This window comes from Astatotilapia calliptera, chromosome 3 (genome assembly GCF_900246225.1).
Source record: "Astatotilapia calliptera chromosome 3, fAstCal1.2, whole genome shotgun sequence".
Classification (NCBI taxonomy): domain Eukaryota; kingdom Metazoa; phylum Chordata; class Actinopteri; order Cichliformes; family Cichlidae; genus Astatotilapia; species Astatotilapia calliptera.
The window spans coordinates 21,418,591-21,436,751 of record NC_039304.1 but is presented as its reverse complement, the minus strand read 5'-3'; the positions used below and the strand labels follow the sequence as shown (position 1 = coordinate 21,436,751).

The 18,161-nt window shown below is 39.0% G+C and overlaps 2 protein-coding genes across 4 annotated transcripts in view; both read left to right on the top strand.

The window, feature by feature from the left end:
* LOC113018916 (poly [ADP-ribose] polymerase 14-like) overlaps positions 1 to 1,276 on the top strand; it is a 31,216-nt gene extending 29,940 nt beyond the window's left edge. Inside the window, exons 16-17 of the mRNA XM_026162337.1 lie at positions 38 to 218; positions 669 to 1,276. Of these exons, the coding sequence (XP_026018122.1) occupies positions 38 to 218; positions 669 to 952 (465 nt within the window). The 3' untranslated portion in view covers positions 953 to 1,276. The remainder of the gene's footprint in view (positions 1 to 37; positions 219 to 668) is intronic.
* A 1,839-nt stretch (positions 1,277 to 3,115) lies between these two features.
* LOC113018874 (poly [ADP-ribose] polymerase 14-like) lies at positions 3,116 to 13,618 on the top strand. 3 transcript variants are annotated; one of them, XM_026162274.1, is made up of 14 exons: positions 3,116 to 3,353; positions 3,447 to 3,571; positions 5,196 to 6,710; positions 6,795 to 7,031; positions 7,269 to 7,493; positions 7,644 to 7,698; positions 7,860 to 8,006; positions 8,685 to 8,747; positions 8,832 to 9,008; positions 9,120 to 9,296; positions 9,408 to 10,022; positions 11,093 to 11,229; positions 12,459 to 12,639; positions 13,082 to 13,618. In XM_026162274.1, exons 1-14 carry the CDS (start codon positions 3,182 to 3,184, stop codon positions 13,372 to 13,374), a joined length of 4,119 nt encoding a protein of 1,372 aa, XP_026018059.1. In that variant the 5' UTR covers positions 3,116 to 3,181; the 3' UTR covers positions 13,375 to 13,618. The 3 variants fall into 3 exon arrangements, with proteins under 3 accessions (XP_026018059.1, XP_026018060.1, XP_026018061.1); XM_026162275.1 differs by lacking the exon at positions 7,269 to 7,493; XM_026162276.1 differs by lacking the exons at positions 3,116 to 3,353; positions 3,447 to 3,571 and adding an exon at positions 4,243 to 4,263.
* Positions 13,619 to 18,161: the final 4,543 nt, after the last annotated feature.

Below are 18,161 nucleotides of genomic sequence, written 5' to 3'. Positions count from 1 at the left end.
AACTTGAACAGCTGAACATTTTGTTCTTTTGTGTTAGATTGAACGCTTGCAGAATGTCCATTTGCGGCAAAGCTACGAAGTGCAAAAGAAGAAGCTTTCTGAAAAGAACAGACAGGAAGGGGGAGCACGTGAAAGGCTTCTATATCACGGGACGAGTCAGGACAGCTGTGAGTCCATCATAAGAAATGGATTCAACAGGAGTTTTTCTGGGAAACATGGTAATTATCCTTTGATCCAATCAACTTTAATCAGTATGATCACCTGATTCTGTTTATAGAACACCAGTGCATAGAAAATATCCTATAATAATGTTATAACATTTGATGTCACTGTTGCTTTATTTTGTTGATATTCTTTTTTTATTTTCTAATACAGAACATTACAGTGCTCTGCAAATGTTTTGACCTACCCTTCATGTTTTTATATTTTGCTTCCAAGCAGCCATTTTTTCTTGTAATATTTAGGGTTGTTTTCCAGACATTTGCTTTTTCACAAATTTACAGTCCTTGTACCTGACCATTTTCAGAGGATTGTGTTGTGTTTTTTTAAACCACCTAACAAGATCTTTGAATCTTTCAAACGTAAAAAAGACATCTAACCTGAGAAGTGATATAAATGTCTGATAATTCCAAAACTTTAAATGTCTCTCTTTTATTTTCTGTTTTCAGCAACCTTATTTGGTCAGGGGACCTACTTTGCTGTCAATGGCAGCTATTCAGCCAACCCCGGCTATTCAGGGCCAGCTGCTGATGGTTCTCAGAGAGTATTTGTGGCCCGAGTCCTCACTGGTGTTTACACTCAGGGCAACAGCAGCATGAAGGTGCCTCCGCCTCGCAGCAATCAGCCCGATGACCGTTATGATTGTTTGGTGGACCAAATAGCAAATCCAAGCATGTTTATTATTTTCAATGATAACCAGGCATATCCAGATTACCTCATTACCTTCTGTTAGTGCTTCATCATGGGGAATATTTCCTATACAGCTAATACATTTTCAACACAGCATTACCATCAGTAACTTGAATAGTCAGGCCCCATCTTATGTTAAAGACCTCATAGTACCGTATCACCTCTATAGAGCACTTTGCTCTCAGACTGCAGGCTTACTTTTGGTTCTTGGGATATTTAAAATAGTGTGGGTTAAGATTAGGCTTAAAACCTCAATTTTTGGTAAAGCATATGTTTAGTGCAGATAACCCTCAATCCTCCTTTAGTTACGCTTTAGTTTTTCCTTCCCACTCTCGGTCAGCATTGTCAGCACTTGCTCATAGCACTTGTCTGATGTTTGTGTGTTTTTCTTTATATCTGCATTATTATTGTCTTTATTTTACGATGTGAAGTGTCGACCTTTGTGATTTGGTGTTATATATGAATAAAACTGAATTGAATTGAACTGAACTGAATTGAATTAAATTAAACAGTGAGTGCAGACAGCAGCTTGCTTTGCAACATGGCTGCTGTTTTGTGTTGAACAACATTTTGACTCTTCTGATAAAAGGAATCTTCTTATTGTTATTCTTATTATCTTCTTATACAACTCACTATTAACTGAACAGCCAATGAAATAGTCACTCTGTGGAAAAACTGGAGAAGTAATTAGTCGCTCAACCACACAACATTAAATAGCAAATAAATCCATCTTCAAAAGTCTCTGTGCTTAAATTCCTGAACTTAAATTTAAAGAAAACTGGCTGCTCAAGACAGGCCAAGTGTAACTTTGTGTTACTACTTCTGCCACAGCGCAGTCTGGATTTTCCCAGCCCTTGTAGGCAGGGCTGCTGAAGCACCTTTGAATGGGAAGGACATATTTAAAGAGGCACAGATCACTGTTGATGTCGAGACAGTTCAAATTATAATTTATGTCAGGTCTCTGGTCTTTCTGTTAATTTACATCTAAAATATGAGCATTTCAATAATGTTATTCAAACCATATGTTGAAAAACTGTGTCATTATTTGTTAATGCATAATAAACTAAGCTAACTTCAATTGGACTCTAAAGTTTGGATTCTGAGCTTTAGATATTTGTAGATTACCACTTGAAGCTACATGTGAGAATGTGGAAGAACACTGTGGAAGACCAAGACAAATCTGTAACTGATGACTTACCAAAATGAGCACAAAAGTAACTGTAGTGTTTCACACTAAAGTGAAAGATGTTTAATTTCCTCAGCAGTGAATAATAAAAGATTTGGAGTTTGTTTAGTAGCTGTAGCTTTATGAAAATTTAAGTGTTTTTAAAATGTATTAAATCAACAATGCTTTTTTTGCCCTGTGAATTTTTACATATACTGTTTGCTCTTAAAATAAACTCTTTGAGAATGAAAAATCTAACATATTTATATAATTTGTTCAGCAATTTGATCTTAACAAACTGATGCCACTTCTCTAACTGTAGAGGCTAAGCCTACGGTTGAAGCGACTGAGGTGGTCGTTAACGGGGGTGACGCGATGTCACTGGTACGTATGAATTAAGTAAACAGTCCAATAACTCCAGTACTTCTTATCTTGTCCTTTTTGGTCTTTATTCCCATATCATCTTAACATAACAGCGCAGCGGTCTCAAACTGTTTGCCTTCTTACAATTAATGACACACCTGACGCCGATTACGTGCGTCTACCTTAAATACCTTTACATGAACAAAACAGAAAAAGGTGACCTCTAGCGGCCACATAAGGTATTAACCCAAAAATGGCTCCTACACCCTTGTTTAAAGAATCAATGTAATGTATACTATTGTTCACTGCATGACATCTGCCCATAAAGGACCTCATCACATGAATCAGTCACTGCCACAAATCTCCTGAGCTTATTTACCTCCTTCTTAGTAAAAGCCATATCTGTAGAATTCTCTTTGATGTTTTAAAGCTTGAGTTAATGACAGAGCTCACATAATTACTGGTAAAATGTCTTTCTCAAAACCATGTTAAGACATAAATATGATTTAGAGTTATACTCTGACAGCTGAAACACCTTGTAAAGTACCTGCAGAGTAGGTAGGTGAGCTGAAAAGCCCCTGAAAATTAAATGCGGACTTTTTGCATTGCTGGGTGTATGAGTTTAAGTATGAGGATGCGATACTTGAAAAGTGAAAGTGAAACAAAAACAGGCACTCACAGAGCGGCACAACCAAGTTTTAGACGGGCTGAAAGTTCTCGTGTTAGTGTAGAATTGCAGATAAAATGGATGAATATCAGTATCCACTGTTTTTTGAAGCCACTGACTTTACAGACAGAGAGAAGGAGAAAGTGAGGAGATACTTTCAGAAAAGGCGAGACTCCGGGGGTGGCGACTGCGGAAATGTAGAAAAACTCGGAGGAAGCGTTTATAAAATCTGTTTCAAGGAAAAAGAAGGTAGGACAGTCGGTTATTTGTAAAATATTTTTTTGGGGGATTTGTGTTTAATTGCAGGCTGTTTCAGTGACTCTGTTTATGGATGTTTTCCAGATCAAGAGAGAGTTTTGCAGAGGAAGTTTCACACCATCACTCTTCCGAGTGGAGAAGTGCGGCTGACCGTGAGCAGGACAAATTCGCAACAGACCTCTGACCAGCCATCGCCAAGCCAATCACTGGTACAGTTTACTGCTCTTTCAAACATGACTTTTGGTTACAGTAAAAACTCAGCGTCAGAGCCGGATAATGTTGCGAAACCAGTTTTAGAGGAGTTAGCCTCCAGGGAAAGTTGGACCGCTGAGGACAATATTGACAAAAACAGATGATTGTAAAATAGTTAAAACACATTGCAAATACTGCAAAGAATACATTCTAAATAGTAAAATTCGATGTCAAGGACAAATTTACAGAATGTGTTTGTTGTTTTAGAAGAATATCAGTGATGTATCACTTCCTCTTCTTACAACATTTGGGCAATAGACACACCAGCCACTTTAGTTTTGGAAGTATATGTTTGCTCCACTTTTGCTGTGCCATCTTTGTTATTCATCGTTATTATTATGCCTCAGATGTTTTCAGTGGCTGACAGTTCTCAGGCTTCTTTAACTTATGAGTCTCACTTTTGATACAAAGTTTAAAATATAAGTGTAGTTTAGTGTTTAAATAAGGAAGCCCTTCCCTGAAAAATACATCATGTGGATAGCACAGCATGCTTTTGCATTAAAGCCTTTGTAGACAAGTAAGTAACCCATGCCATGTATGTCACTCCACCTCCATACCATCAAAGATAATGCTTTTCAGAACATGGGTGACAACAAGCAAGATGGTGATACACTCATGGGACACTTTACTTTCACCTTGATAGTACCAAGTAAGACTTCAGTACTGCTTTATATCTTTGCTGTTAGTTTTTGATTGTAATGAGTTGTCATTTGAGTTACTTTTTCTTTCCTATCAGCTCGAAGCAGTCTGGCCACTAAACTAGCACACAGATAAAAAACAAAACAAAACAAAAAACATCATGTTTTAAATGATTCACAAATTATTTCATTCTGCTTTCATTTACATTGTACACAATAGCCTAATTGTTTTAGAAACAGGGTTGTGGTGTATTTCTGTTATAAGACAGTGTCATAGTCAGACATAACAAAGAAAAACAAAAACATATTAACAGAAATATTAATGTTAATGTCAATATGTTTTATCTACATAGGACTGTATGAATCTGTACCACTGGCAACTGCTGTGAAATCCAGTTTTTTGTGAAACGAGTTTATTTAGGAAACAAATACTTATACTTGTCTTTTTTTAAGAGGTGGTGATTAAAATGGTGTTTGGATGTTGGATGGATGTTGAGGTGCTAGGGCTGTGCGATATGACTTTAAATAAAAATCATGATTAATTGAACGCAATGACACACAAACTAGGTTTGTGCTGTAAATATGCTGAACCACTAAAGCTGAGATATTTTTGGTATTTTCTCATAGTTTTCTTCTTTTTGATTGATGTTGTGTTTACTAAAGTCAATTGGGCATTGGGCTCGGCGTTTCAAGTTTCCTCTATGATGGTTGTCATGCCACAGACTGGACATAGCAGAGATAGTACATAATGGGTGAAGTATTAATAAGTGTAAAGAGAAAAGAAATAAAATACATGACATGGCAAAGATAACGTCAATTAGAGGTTTTGAAAGAGGGTTATGATTCATTTTTGACTTACTGCCCAGACCTATGTGGTACACAATAAGTAGCATATCTTATAGCATAAACTCACAGATTTGTTTGATTTCTTTCCGTCTTTTAGACCTCAACAAACCCAAACATAAAGGGTCTTGAGAAGACTTTCAGGATAGATGTTTTCCTGATGTTTTTCCTGAGAGACAACTGTAAAGCATACAAATTTTTTGAAAAACAACTGTCGTCAATCGGCTGCACAGTGGAGCTAAATTTTGATGAAGAGGAGGTTTTGGTTAGAGGGGAGGTTGACAAGGGTCCAGGAGGAGGTTTTGGTGGTGCTGCAGAGAAATGGGAGTATCAGGTGGATCAGGTCTTCGTTCAGCTCACCGAGACCTACAACTGTTTTCATGTACTTGAGCCAAAACAGATGAAAATGGTACTGCAGGACTCGGCCTTTAAGACAGATGATATCAAAGTTTACACAGAGAGTGGCTATGCTGTGGTTGTAGGAGAGGTTGATGCCGTGAAGGAGAAGATTGCAATTCTGGAAAAAAGCCTACCCACCAAAAAGGAAGTGCCAATTGTGGAGAAGAACTTCAAGCTCATAGAAGAAGACTTCAATCGAGAAATGCGTGCTAATTGTCCAGAGGTTACAATCATCAGAGGTAGTGCCATGATCACTTTGGAGGGCCCTGACAAAGAGGTGCAGTCAGGAGCTGCAAAACTGGTTGAACTGATTAAGAACGTAAAGGAGAAGAGCGTTAAGTTCCCTACAGCTCTGCTAACCTTCATGAAGACCAGTGATGCCATCCCAAAATACCAAACTCGCTTCCAGCAGAGCCTCAGAAACCCTGTTTTCTTTGAGGTGGGTGCAGATGTGGTTCTGTCCAGTTTGTCCTCTGATGCTCTGAATGAGGCCGAGGCAGCAGTAATGAGAGACCTTAAAGTGACCACTGTACAGCTGCAGGGTGCAATAGATCTCAACGGGTTGAAAGAAATTCTGACGAAAGCCAAGAACGAGGCAAACAGTAGAGAGTTCAGAGTGGACATCAGCTACATGCCAGGCGCCAGGGGAACCTCAACAACCAAAGTCCGACTGGTGGGCTACAGTGAAAATGTGGCCAAGCTCAATGAAGTTCTTCATGACTTCCAGTTGAATCAAGTTTCAACTCAAGAAACCATCAATCTGCTTCATCATGACACTGTCTACTGTTTTGATAAAATCTTAGACTTGATTGGCATGAAGCAGACCAAGGTGACCTTACAAGCCTCACATTTTCCAAATCCTTGTGTGTTTGTGTCTGGTCCTCGATGTCATGTTCAGGAGGTCAAGAAGGCCCTAACATCAACTCTAGACAGTGTTGTAGTAGACACTTTGACTCTAGATGGACCAGGGGCTCAGCAGTACTTCCAGGAAGAGGGTAAAGTGACTAAAGAGCTGATAGAGGGTTCCTGTCACGTCATTATCCGAGAGAAGCAAACTGCAGCCACCCCAAACGTGCAAAGACCACGAAACACCAGCAGACTCAGCGACACACCTAGATCTCTCAGCTACAGCAGCAGCATGTACAGCACAGTTGGAAACTCTGCAATCAACAGAACAAACCTGAAGATCAAACTCAGCAGTTTAGAAAATGAACAGGTTTGATTATTTCCATTCAATTCTATTTCCCATAATCCCAAAATAAAATATCAATATTCATGTTATTCAATATTATTTCTGCAGGCGGATGTTCTGGTGGTCCCCATGCTCAACAAGCAGCTGACTTCTACAAATATTGGCAACAATTTGTTGGCCAAAGCTGGGAATATATTAAAGTTAAAGTTTGATTCAGTCTTAGCCAGTTGTGCCCTCGCCCCTGGTGATGTTCAGCTGGTTGATGCACCTCCATCTCTGGGCTGCTCCAAGATTTTCTTCATTGAGTGCTTGCCTTGGGACGGAGTAAGAGGAAAGAGCGTTCAGGTAAAATTGAGGACATAATACTTATAGTGATGGAAAAGATCAAATTCATTTACCTTTAGAAGTACATGAATGAATTTCCTTTGGGATTGGTAAAGTTTCATGAAATTAAATAAAGTACCATTTCTGTGTATAGTCTGTGTATAGTAGTTTGGAATAACTTGATGTTATATGGCACAAACTTATAGAATGAAATCTAACTGTATCATAGTTTAAAAATATATAACTTTTGATTTACAGGCTCTTGGTAGCGGTCTGAAGAAGTGTCTGGAGCTTTGTGCACAGCTGAATTTGGGTTCAGTGGCCATTCCAATCATTGGGCCAGGAATTGTTTTACAATACCCGCTGAGAGAAGCTATTCAAGTGTTGACCGACATCATTCACCAGTTTGGATTATCTGCATCCTCTGGATCTCTTACAAACATCCACATTGTCATTAAACCTGGTTACCCTGATTCTGAGGCGGTCAGTGTCAATCGATATGTCCTGATCTGACATGTAACATGCATATCATACTATATCACTTAATTTATAAAGCACTTTAAAAAACAAAAACAGGGCTGTTCTGACCATGCATCAATTCTTTATCGTGTTATTCTGTGTTTTTATCTACAGTGCTACCACGATGTCTACAAACAGCTCAGCTTAAATATGAACCAGGGAGGCCAAGGTAAACTTGCACTGCTCATACTGTCTTCAGTATGTGACATTGATGCATAGTGAGCAGATAAAAAGCATTCAGCCAGTGTCATATTTTACCATATTCATCAGCACCCTCAGTATCAGAATAAATTTCAGACAAACTCTAATGTGTGGTGTTCTTCATCTCAGCAATCTTCAGGTCCCTCACCAGTGACCTAGATGACATTGTCATGATACTGGAAAGAGGAGTTAAACTACATGTGGTGTTTGGTGACATCACTAATGAGACTACAGATGCTGTGGTGAACACAACAGACTTCCAAAATTTTAACCTTGGTAGGTGAAACACAAAGGCAGGAAGGCGTAGTGAGCAGGATGTTCACCCTGTAACTGTAAAGTTATTTTTAACCACAATGGTAGCATAGCTCTCTGTGGATGCCAAAGGCAGACAGCTATTTATGAATATTTGCTCAGAAATGGGGATGTATATTTGAATGTAATCTTTGAAGATTGAAGTTTTCATTTGGCATATACTTATGAACTGGCACATCATGAAATGAGCACAAGTAGTCATGGTCCCACAATGTAAGTAATTAGTCAGTTACTTATACTTTACATTTAATGTGCATGTGGCTGCAAAACTAACTACTAGTTTACATTTTGTATTTTATATCTCGTACCTATCATGGTTGTAGTTTCACATTTTTTGTCCAAGTGCGGATCAGGCAAATTCAGCAGCATTTCCTATAAATACTTGTAGATTGATTGTGAAATAGAAACAGATCATGTGGCTTGAGTCACTGTCAGAGGAATCAAAACTAAGAAATCAAATGGGTAGAATGTCTGATATTACACTGCATGCATCTGTCTTAGAGTAGTTGAAATTGATTGAGATTTGTCCACAGCTATTTGAATGATTGCAATGAAACTAATGTAAAAAATACATCTAAGGTTGTTACTAGGTCCAGATTTATGTATTCATTAATTTTTTATTCTTTTTCTTCTCCTTCTAAGATGGGGTATGCAAAGACATCTTAACTGTAGCTGGACCACAGGTGGAAACTGAACTGAAAGCAGGTGAGAAAAAGAGAAGCAGCTATTTATCTTCTTATCTTACTTATCTGACTCTCACTCATGCTTCCTGTGTCACTTTCTGTGCAGCAAAAGTGGACCGAGGAGAAATTTATGTGACCCAGTCTGGAAACTTCCCCTGTAAAGCTATTTTTCATGTATGTGGACAAAGAGATGAAGCCCTTATTGAACAACTTGTGTGTGATATCATTTACTATTGTGAATGGTATAAATACAGCTCTGTGGCAATTCCGGCCATTTGTGCTGGTAAGTATTTTTTTTTGGCATTCTAAGAATTTATTGTGCTACACACACACACACACACACACACACACACACACACGCACGCACCCCTAAATGCAAGTGGTGTTTTTCCAGGTGCTGGTGAGTTGGACCCTGCTGTTGTGGCAGGAGCCATTCTTCAAGGGATCAAGTCTTCTACATCATCAATGAACAGCCTCACCAACATCCGCCTCGTCCTGATTAAGATCGATGTCTTCTTGGCTTTTAAAGAGGAAGCGATGCAGATGTATTCCCCAGCTGTCATCAACAGAGGTGACAGAAATATTCACAAAGTGCCATCTTGTGTGGTTATTTAGTGTAGTGATTTTTAAAATAAAAGCAGATTAAAAATTATTTTACTTATTTGTTTGATCCACCTTCCAGTGTCATTTCAAGAACAACAACAGCAACAACAGTCTGCTCCTAGTGTGAGTGCATACCTCAGCAGTCTCCAAATCAGCTCCACAAGTCAGCAGTCTGTCTTCACATTTCTGGGTTTTTCCAGAACGGACATTGGCGATGCCATGGAAAAGCTGAAGCATCAATATCAGACGCAGTGCTCCAGTAAAACCTTCTCAAAGGAGGAACTGGAACTCCTCAACCGGGATGACATAATGGAGCTGAAGGATCTGGTGGAGTCTGAAGGTCTATTCATGCAAACTGATCAGTCTGGCGCCCTAACAGTGAGCGGGCTAAAAGACGGGGTCACCTGGGTGATGCAGAAAATGAGTCAGTGTCAGTACATGACCCTCACTAGAGAGGTGAGAGTGAGGGAGGAGGAGGATGTTTACAACAAAGTGGTTTGGTGCATCCTGGCAAATAATGGTAACTGGGAAAGACTTCCCAAATCAGCTAATCACCAATTGGAAAAAAACGAATTAACAGAAGGAATAACAGATGCACAGGGACTTATATGGGAGGTTGATGTACAGGCAATGGTGGCCACACGACCACTGAGCAGACAGACGACAAAGCTGAAACGACTTGAGAATCTTCCAGGTGAGTAGATAGTTCTCAGAGATGTTACAAAAATGAGCCTGACTGATACTGGAGTTTGATGCTTGAGAGTAATATAAACTTCAATAAACAAATGTTAAGGTTTTGAAAGAAATAATTCTACTAAAAAAGTATTAAAAAATGTACTTGTAAAAATAGTTGCAAAAGTCACTATGAGGAATGACAGTAACAGTAAACAGTTTTGAAACAGGAAATGTCAAAATTTCAATATCAGAAATATTAAAGTCTCTCCTTATCTGCTGATTTCAAATTGCATTGCAAAGCAGTGTTAGATTGGTGTCAGAAGGGCACCAATATAGCAAACAGTGTTAAGACTGATATGTGGCTGGACTGAACCAAATCCCAATTTTAAAACATCTATGCAATGTGTAAAAGTCAATGACAGCTTTATTGCTAAGCTCTTAAAAATACAAAGAAACAGAGGAGAAAAAATACTTTTTCAACTTCTTAGAAAACACAAGGCACAGAGGAAAAGAGCTGAGAGAGAACACAACAAAGGGCAAGGGAAGATTGATGAGACAGAGGAAAGAACTGGACACGAAGCGCAAGAGACGAAATACCACCAAAGTAAAACAGGAAGTAAAAGATGACAGACTCACAACATGAAAGTGTGACAGAGAGACAGAAGATAAACATAGAGACACAGCTGAAGGAACAGAATCGGAATAGAAAAGGGCTTTAACAAACTTATCATTAGTTAAAGAAAGCAAGCACTAAAGTCACAGAAAACAGGAAATTCAAAAGACTAAGGAGCTAAGCTAAGTCCAATGCCAAAACCAAAACACAGAATGAACCGAAAAAACTTTGGAACAGGAGAAAAAAACAAGGACAAACAAGAATACACAGTTAGAGAAATACTTAAGTGTCCCACAGAAGCCAAAACCCTGTGTCTAAGCCTAAACTTACAAGTTCTGTTTTTGTTCTTTTCATGCGCCATCCTACAAAAAAAAACAACAACAACAACAAAACAAAACAGTTTCTTCTGTGTCTTCTCTTGTGTATACTACATTACCTGACTTAATAAAATATAACAAACATGTTGTCTTTTTCAGACTTTACTTTCCCTCTGTACTGGGACCCCATGGCTGCCAATGAGACTATGAAGGTGGTTTCTCTGGAGACTTCTTCTGCAGAGTATCACACAGTAAAGGAGGCTTTCAAACGAACTGTCCCCAAAACTGTGATGAAGGTGGGTGGCTTTTCCTGCACAAGTACAAGTACATATATACACAAGTACATGCATACAAGCTGAAAAAGTTGATTGTGGCATTACAGTGCAAACTGGTGAGCATTACTGACTGTAATGTGGTCTGCTTAACTGGTCAGCTATCATGATACATGTTAACATTCAGGGATTGTATTAAGTGCACCAGACTTTATATCAGCAGTGCATGTGGTCATTATTTACATTTTTTGGTAATATAAAAGGTGTAACAAAAAGGTATTTCTTTTTTTTTAATCTAAAAATGGTAAAAATATTTTTCCATTGGAATTTCTTTTTCCTATATGAAGAAAGAATGTCCTGTAACCCGGGGCAACTGCAGCATCATCACATACCTGCTCTCCTACTAACCTCTGTAAATTTTGTATATTTTACTTTATTTAATTTTATATATATGTATACACACACACAGACACACACACACATATATGTATACATACATATTTGGTATACATATTGAGTAATGCGCATACATTCTTATATTTGTACATATATTTATTCTTATAATTCTCAGATTCCCATTCTTATAATTCTCTTTGTTCTTATGTTATTGTATTTTGCACACATCTGTTGCTTGTGAAGCTTGCACACAAGAATTTAACTCGCAGGGTCTATACCAGTGTACCTGCACATAAAAACAATAAAAGTGATTTTGATCCTTTTGTGTCCACACGTAAAACATGATTGGATTTAATTAATTTATTTAGTAAATTTATATATTAAAATCAAAATGAAAAAAGAGAAATACAGGAAATTAAAGAAAACAGAAATCAGTCACATTCTGTCAACAAATTAATTGCCACATTAAAAAAATAAATACATTATATTTTATTTTATCAATCAATTTATCTATCTATGTTGGATATTTGCAGTTTCCGGCCACCATATCTCTGTGGTCCATTGAACCGATGTCAATATATTTGCTCAGAAATGCTATGAAAAATTCAAACTCCCTACCTGAGAAATATCATGTTTCTAAAGTGTTTTTAATTTTTAAGTTTCTAAAGTTTTTAGTTTTGCAGTAAGAAAGTCATTAATTATTAACTGCTGTAATCTAAACTTCTCATACCTGAAACACATGCCTCAGTTTATGGTTACCACCATAAAGACATGAACTAAGCCATCAGATGTAATTAATATCCACACTGCTTTGTTTGGCATCTCTTTGATCCTTTGGCTTCGGTCTCTCTTGTCAGATTGAACGTTTGCAGAACGTTCACCTGCGGCGCGCCTATGAAGCCCAGAAGAAGCACATTTCTGATAAGAACGCACACGAGGGAGGAGCAGCGGAGAAACCTCTGTACCATGGGACGACCCAGGAAAACTGCCACTCCATCATGACAACTGGATTCAACAGGAGTTTTGCTGGACAAAACGGTGATAATTGTTACTGAACAAGACAACATTTTTCTGTTGCTTCAAAACGAATCACTAGTGTTGACTTTGTCTTAGAAATTATTACCTCCTATACACCAAGGTTTTACATATACATGTAAGTCTTTACCGCTCTGATCACTCTGACATTGTGTCTATATTGGTCCACCATTACATGGTGACAGATTGATCATTTGCAGACTGCTTCAAGTATTTTATGGTCTTGAATGTGGTTGTATTTAACCATCATTTATAGACACAAACAGGACTCTTAGGATATTAAATGCAAGACTTACAATACTTACGTAATATATGTTGGAAGTCACCATTTTTTATCAATTCAAATCAATTCAATTCAATTTTATTTATATAGCACCAAATCACAACAAAAGTCGCCTCATATGATAACCTATTACTAATTCCTTTTTTTTCTTCCTACATTCAGCAACTGCATACGGTCATGGGACCTACTTTGCTGTAAACGCCAGCTACTCAGCCCAGCCCACCTACTCCAAGCCAGCTGCTGATGGTTCTCGGTTAATGTTCGTCGCCCGAGTCCTCACAGGCGTCTTCACTCAGGGCCAAGCTACCATGAAGGTGCTTCCACTCCGAAACAGCCAGCAGCCTCACAACCGCTTCGATAGCGCAGTGGACAAAATTGATAACCCTGCCATGTATATTGTGTTCCATGACAACCAAGCATACCCCGACTACCTCATCACATTCAAAGGAGATTAAGGGAAAAGTATTTTCTACTGTGGAAATATGAAGGTCCAAAAAGAACAATATTAAAGTTATATTTCTAACTACATAAAGATTTATGTAGTAACTGGAAGTGTGTGGAAAAGTTACATTTGTAAAGGACCCAGAAAATAGAAACTGTATAATTTTAATTGAATTTTGGTCGCATTATGCAAACATCTCAATCATCCAAGTAAGTAAATCCCAAAAAGTTGATTCTGTTCATTTGGATGTAGCATTTTTAGTGGGAGAAACGTTTCGTCACGCATCCAAGTGACTTCTTCAGTCTCAGCTGACTGCAGGTTTCCCCAACCCTTATAAACAGTGCATTTGCATAATGACTGAAACTACCACCAATGAAGGAACAATGGGCTGGCAGGTCAGTTCCTTGTTAATTGCGATTAATTAATTTGAAAAAAAAAATAACGCATTTAAACGCACTTTGCATTCCAATCAAACAAGAAATTTTGTCAATGCACAATTTCCTGGTATACCGATTACACTGATGCACACATCAGAGCTACAAAGATGGCGTGCCCAAAACCATAGGCTGCATCCTCCCGAGGACCCGGCCATTGCGGTCTATGTGGGCCGGGTCTTTAGAAGGTCGGGTAGGCCGGAAGTAAACGGCTGTGAAATTGGATGGTCTAGCCTTCAGATTTGCGTCACTGCTGTCTCGGTGGAGTTTAATAAACTCAGCCGTCTGCTCCTTGCTATCTAAAATATAACAGGGCACTGGAGTAAATTCTTGACCATCTCACACTTCTGTTTATTCAGTTTTCTTCGTTTCAGCTGTGTGAAAACTAAGGAGGAACCCACCCGAGGGATTAATAAAGTTTTATTTAATCTAATCTAATCTAATAACTTTAATCTCAGCCAAACCGATTTACTCACAAACAAATAAAACACTGAAAAAGCCAAACAGTAACATTTTTAGGTAATCTAAGTGACTTATATATTACGTTTTACCTGAGTAGCGAAAGACTGCGGTGATCTGAAAATGATGTGCCATTCTCGACGGCTCTAGTGACCCTCGAGCTCCCGGCTGGCTATCGAGCTGGTGGGTAACAGACGTCTCCAACAACGTCGGAGCACTTTTGCAAATATGCGATGTCTTGATAAACCGAGCAGATATTTGAAGATTACACAGCTACATTCTCGCCTGAAAATATATTAAAAGTTTATTTTGTGACCCAGAAAGCGTAATAAGAGTAATATTAAAACTAAGTAGCTGGGCTGGGCCGCGCTATGAATTCTGGGATATGGTGGGCCACGAAGGATACACCAGACTCATCCTCCAAATCTGGGGAAAAGGAGGATGCATTTGTCTGCTGCATTTGGAGGAGTCTATGGTTTTAGACAGCCTTCGTCACCTGGCTGTGACGTAATTGGCCTACAAATGCGTCCTCAGGAGGATGCAGCCCATGGTTTTGGACACCCCCAGAATCAGAGTAAAGCGCGTTGCTAGGACTGGTCAAAGGCAAATTTAATTTCAAAAGACTGGCAGGCGGAAGCCTTGATAAAAGTGTGGTTTTGTGCAAACTGTGCAAAAAGGAGTTTGCATACAAGCACTTTAACCTTATGTTACTATCTAAATGCAGATGTAATGTAATGTAAATTTTAGAATATTATTAGCCTTTTTTACTTCAAAGTGTATATTTACTCCTCTTACCTCAGTCTGAAAGTGTATATTTATTCTTACTCTCTATATTTATTGCTATTCTTTTGCACTGAATGGAACTGGAGCCTCGTCGTCTCCAGTTCTCTATATACTGTACTGTATATAGCAGAGATGACAATAAAGTTTACTTTGACTTTGACTCTGAAAACATGTTGCAGCGAGCACAGAAACTGTGGGAGCTATTAGTGCTAGCAGTTCCAGTTTGAGTACCAACTAAAGGTGTCGGCAGCCCAAACTTGATGAAATGACTGGTTTCAGGACCAAAATTAGTAAGTCAACACCGAACAAACTCACAAATTCTCTTGCAAAATGGACTGTTCTGGACTGTAGAACACTATCAGTGGTAGAAGATAGGGGGTTAGAAAATGTCACATTGTCATTTGACTTTGGGTCCTGAAGCGGACTGAATTTAGGACCCAGATTACTCCGTGAGGCACCTGCCTACGGTAGCTGTAATGCTCCGACAATCCATCAAGTGGCGTGCGGCTTTGTAGCTTACTAAAGTCGTACTAAAACATTTTTTGACAGTTTTTTAAGTGCCGTGTACCACATAAAATCGGTTTGAGGTCAGTAAGCACAACCAGAATTCATACATAAGGCGATTATAAGTAGGGATGGGTATCGTTTAGGTTTTATCCGATACCGGTGCCAAATCGGTACTTTTGAAACGGTGCCGGTGCTCAAACGGTGCTCGAACGGTGCTCGAACCGGTGCTTAAAGAATGGAGAACACAAAATTGGTCCAAAAACCTCTCATGTTCAGCTGTTTTTTTTTTGTAAAAAGATAACAATGTGTGCCTTTTCTGCAGCTATGTGGCATATATGGCATCACTCTTGGCTGGAAGCAGTGCTTAAACAATGGAAAAAACACAAACTTTATCCAAAAACCTCTCATGTTTAACTGTTTTCCCACTTTTTCTTTGGTCATTTTAGCCTTTTTGGCCAGGGTGAAGGGAGTATCTGCCATCAAACAAGAGGACAGCCGCATATAGCTATGATGATGTTTGCTAGTTCACCTTACATGCATTAATGTAATAACGTGGTTAGCCTACTCAACGTAAATTACACACGAACAACATGAAGCTACTCATGCAGAGAAGAATGGCTGCTGCTGCCATCATCATCCGTCATCATTTCTGCTACACTGGCAGGGCTAGGGGCCAGGAATCTCCTCTTCGGGTTTTTGGGGGATGTTGCTCCGGGTCCGATAACTGGCAACCCACCCGACGTGCACGGTGTGAGGTCTCGCAGCAAGCTATCAAATACGGCGCATTTCTCGGCTTTTAAAAAAAACGCTATGCGTCGCCAGCTGTTTAATCGGATTCTTGGTGTTACCTCCTTTGACAGCATCACAGTATCAGCTTAAAGCACTTGTTGCAGGCTGCTGAGTTTGCATATTTTGCTGTGAAGTACAGCCAGACTTTTGACCGCTTCGCCTTGGGCATTTTTAATCTGTAGCTCTGCTCTAACAGAACGTACGTACCTGGCCCCGCCTACTATCCTCGGAAACGTAAAATGATTGGCTAGAGGTGTATCACAGCTCAGGAAAAAAAAGCACCGAAATAAAGCACCGAAATGTGCGCTGCTTTTCGGTCTGGTTACTACCGTTTATGTCAGAATTATAAGGTGCACTGTTGCTTTTTGAAAAAATCTAAGGATTTCAAGTGAGCCTTATAGTGCGGAAAATACTGTACATGTCTGGTAATTCCAAAATTTTAAATGTCTCTCTTTTATTTTCTGTTTTCAGTAACTGTATATGGTCAGACCTACTTTGCTATAAATGCCAGCTACTCGTCCAGCCCTGGGTATTCAAAACCAGGTGCTGATGGTTCTCAGACAGTGTTTGTAAGCCATCAATGGTATTTACACTCAGGGCAACAGCAGCATAAAGGTGCCTCTGCCTTGCACCAATCAGCCTGATGAACGTTATGACAGTTTGGTGGACGGAATAACAAATCCAAGCATGTTTATTATTTTCAATGGTAATAATTCTAGAGACTTATTCATCATGAAGAAAACAAGACAATCGATCGATCGATCACTTGCGCAAGGGAGGCCTGTGTCCACCACGAGAAAGACCTCGACTCTGACCTCCTCCTGCTGCCTTTTTATTGAGAGACAGTTCACACAAAAAACATCAGAACAAAGCCACGCCCACATGGTTCTAAAACAAGGCATTATATGTATATGTGTGAACTTCTGTAAGAATGTGTGTGTGTGTGTGTGTGTGTGTGTCAGACCTCCTGCTGACCAAAGGGTCGTAAACGCAGGAAGCTTACATCAAAAAGCACAAGGATGTGTCTGTAATAAAAGACTACAGCCCCCCACCTAGAACCTCGAGAATCTGGGGGGAAGGACAGTAGAATTCCTTTCATCCCACAGTTAAACAATGTAGAGATGGATGGTAAGCATAAAAATGACAACATTTAACAATCCACTCTAACATAAGGCTTATCCAGATTACCTCATAATCTTCTGTTAGTGCTTCATCATGGGGAATATTTCCTATACAGCTAATACATTTTCAACACCGATTTACCATCAGTGTTCTGAACAGTCAGGCCCCATCTTATGTTAAAGACCTCATAATACTGTATCACCCCAACAGAGCACTTTGCTCTCAGACTGCAGGCTTACTTTTGGTTCTTAGGATATTTAAAAGTAGTGTGGGTTAAGATTAAATTAGGCTTAAAACTTCCATTTTTGATAAAGCATATGTTTAGTGCAGATGACCCCTCAATCCTTCCCATGATGCACTTTATGTTTCTTTTTCACTCATGTTTTTCACTCTCTGTGTGTTTATAAACTACTGTGTATTTAATTGTTAATTAGAATTTCTGGCTCTTCCACAGTGTGTCTGTTTTTCCTCTCTTCCACCATTAACTATTCAACCAGTCACAGCACATGGCTGAGCAGCCAATCAAATAGTCACTCTGTAGGAAAAAATGGATAATTAGCTGCTCAACTACACAACATTAAACAGCAAATAAATCCATCTTCAAAAGTCTCTGTGCTTAAATTCCTGAACGTAAATTCAAAGAAAAGTGGTTTCTCATGATAGCACAAGTTTTACTTTGTGTAACTGCTTCTGCCACAGCGCAGTC

What these genes read in the sequence shown, in the direction of transcription:
- LOC113018874 (XM_026162274.1), top strand. Translation starts at nt 3,182, where the DNA reads ATGGATGAATATCAGTATCCACTGTTTTTTGAAGCCACTGACTTTACA. An exon ending in AATTCCGGCCATTTGTGCTG is followed by an intron (nt 9,009 to 9,119) that starts GTAAGTATTTTT and finishes GTGTTTTTCCAG; the next exon opens with GTGCTGGTGAGTTGGACCCT. An exon ending in TCCCCAAAACTGTGATGAAG is followed by an intron (nt 11,230 to 12,458) that starts GTGGGTGGCTTT and finishes CTCTCTTGTCAG; the next exon opens with ATTGAACGTTTGCAGAACGT.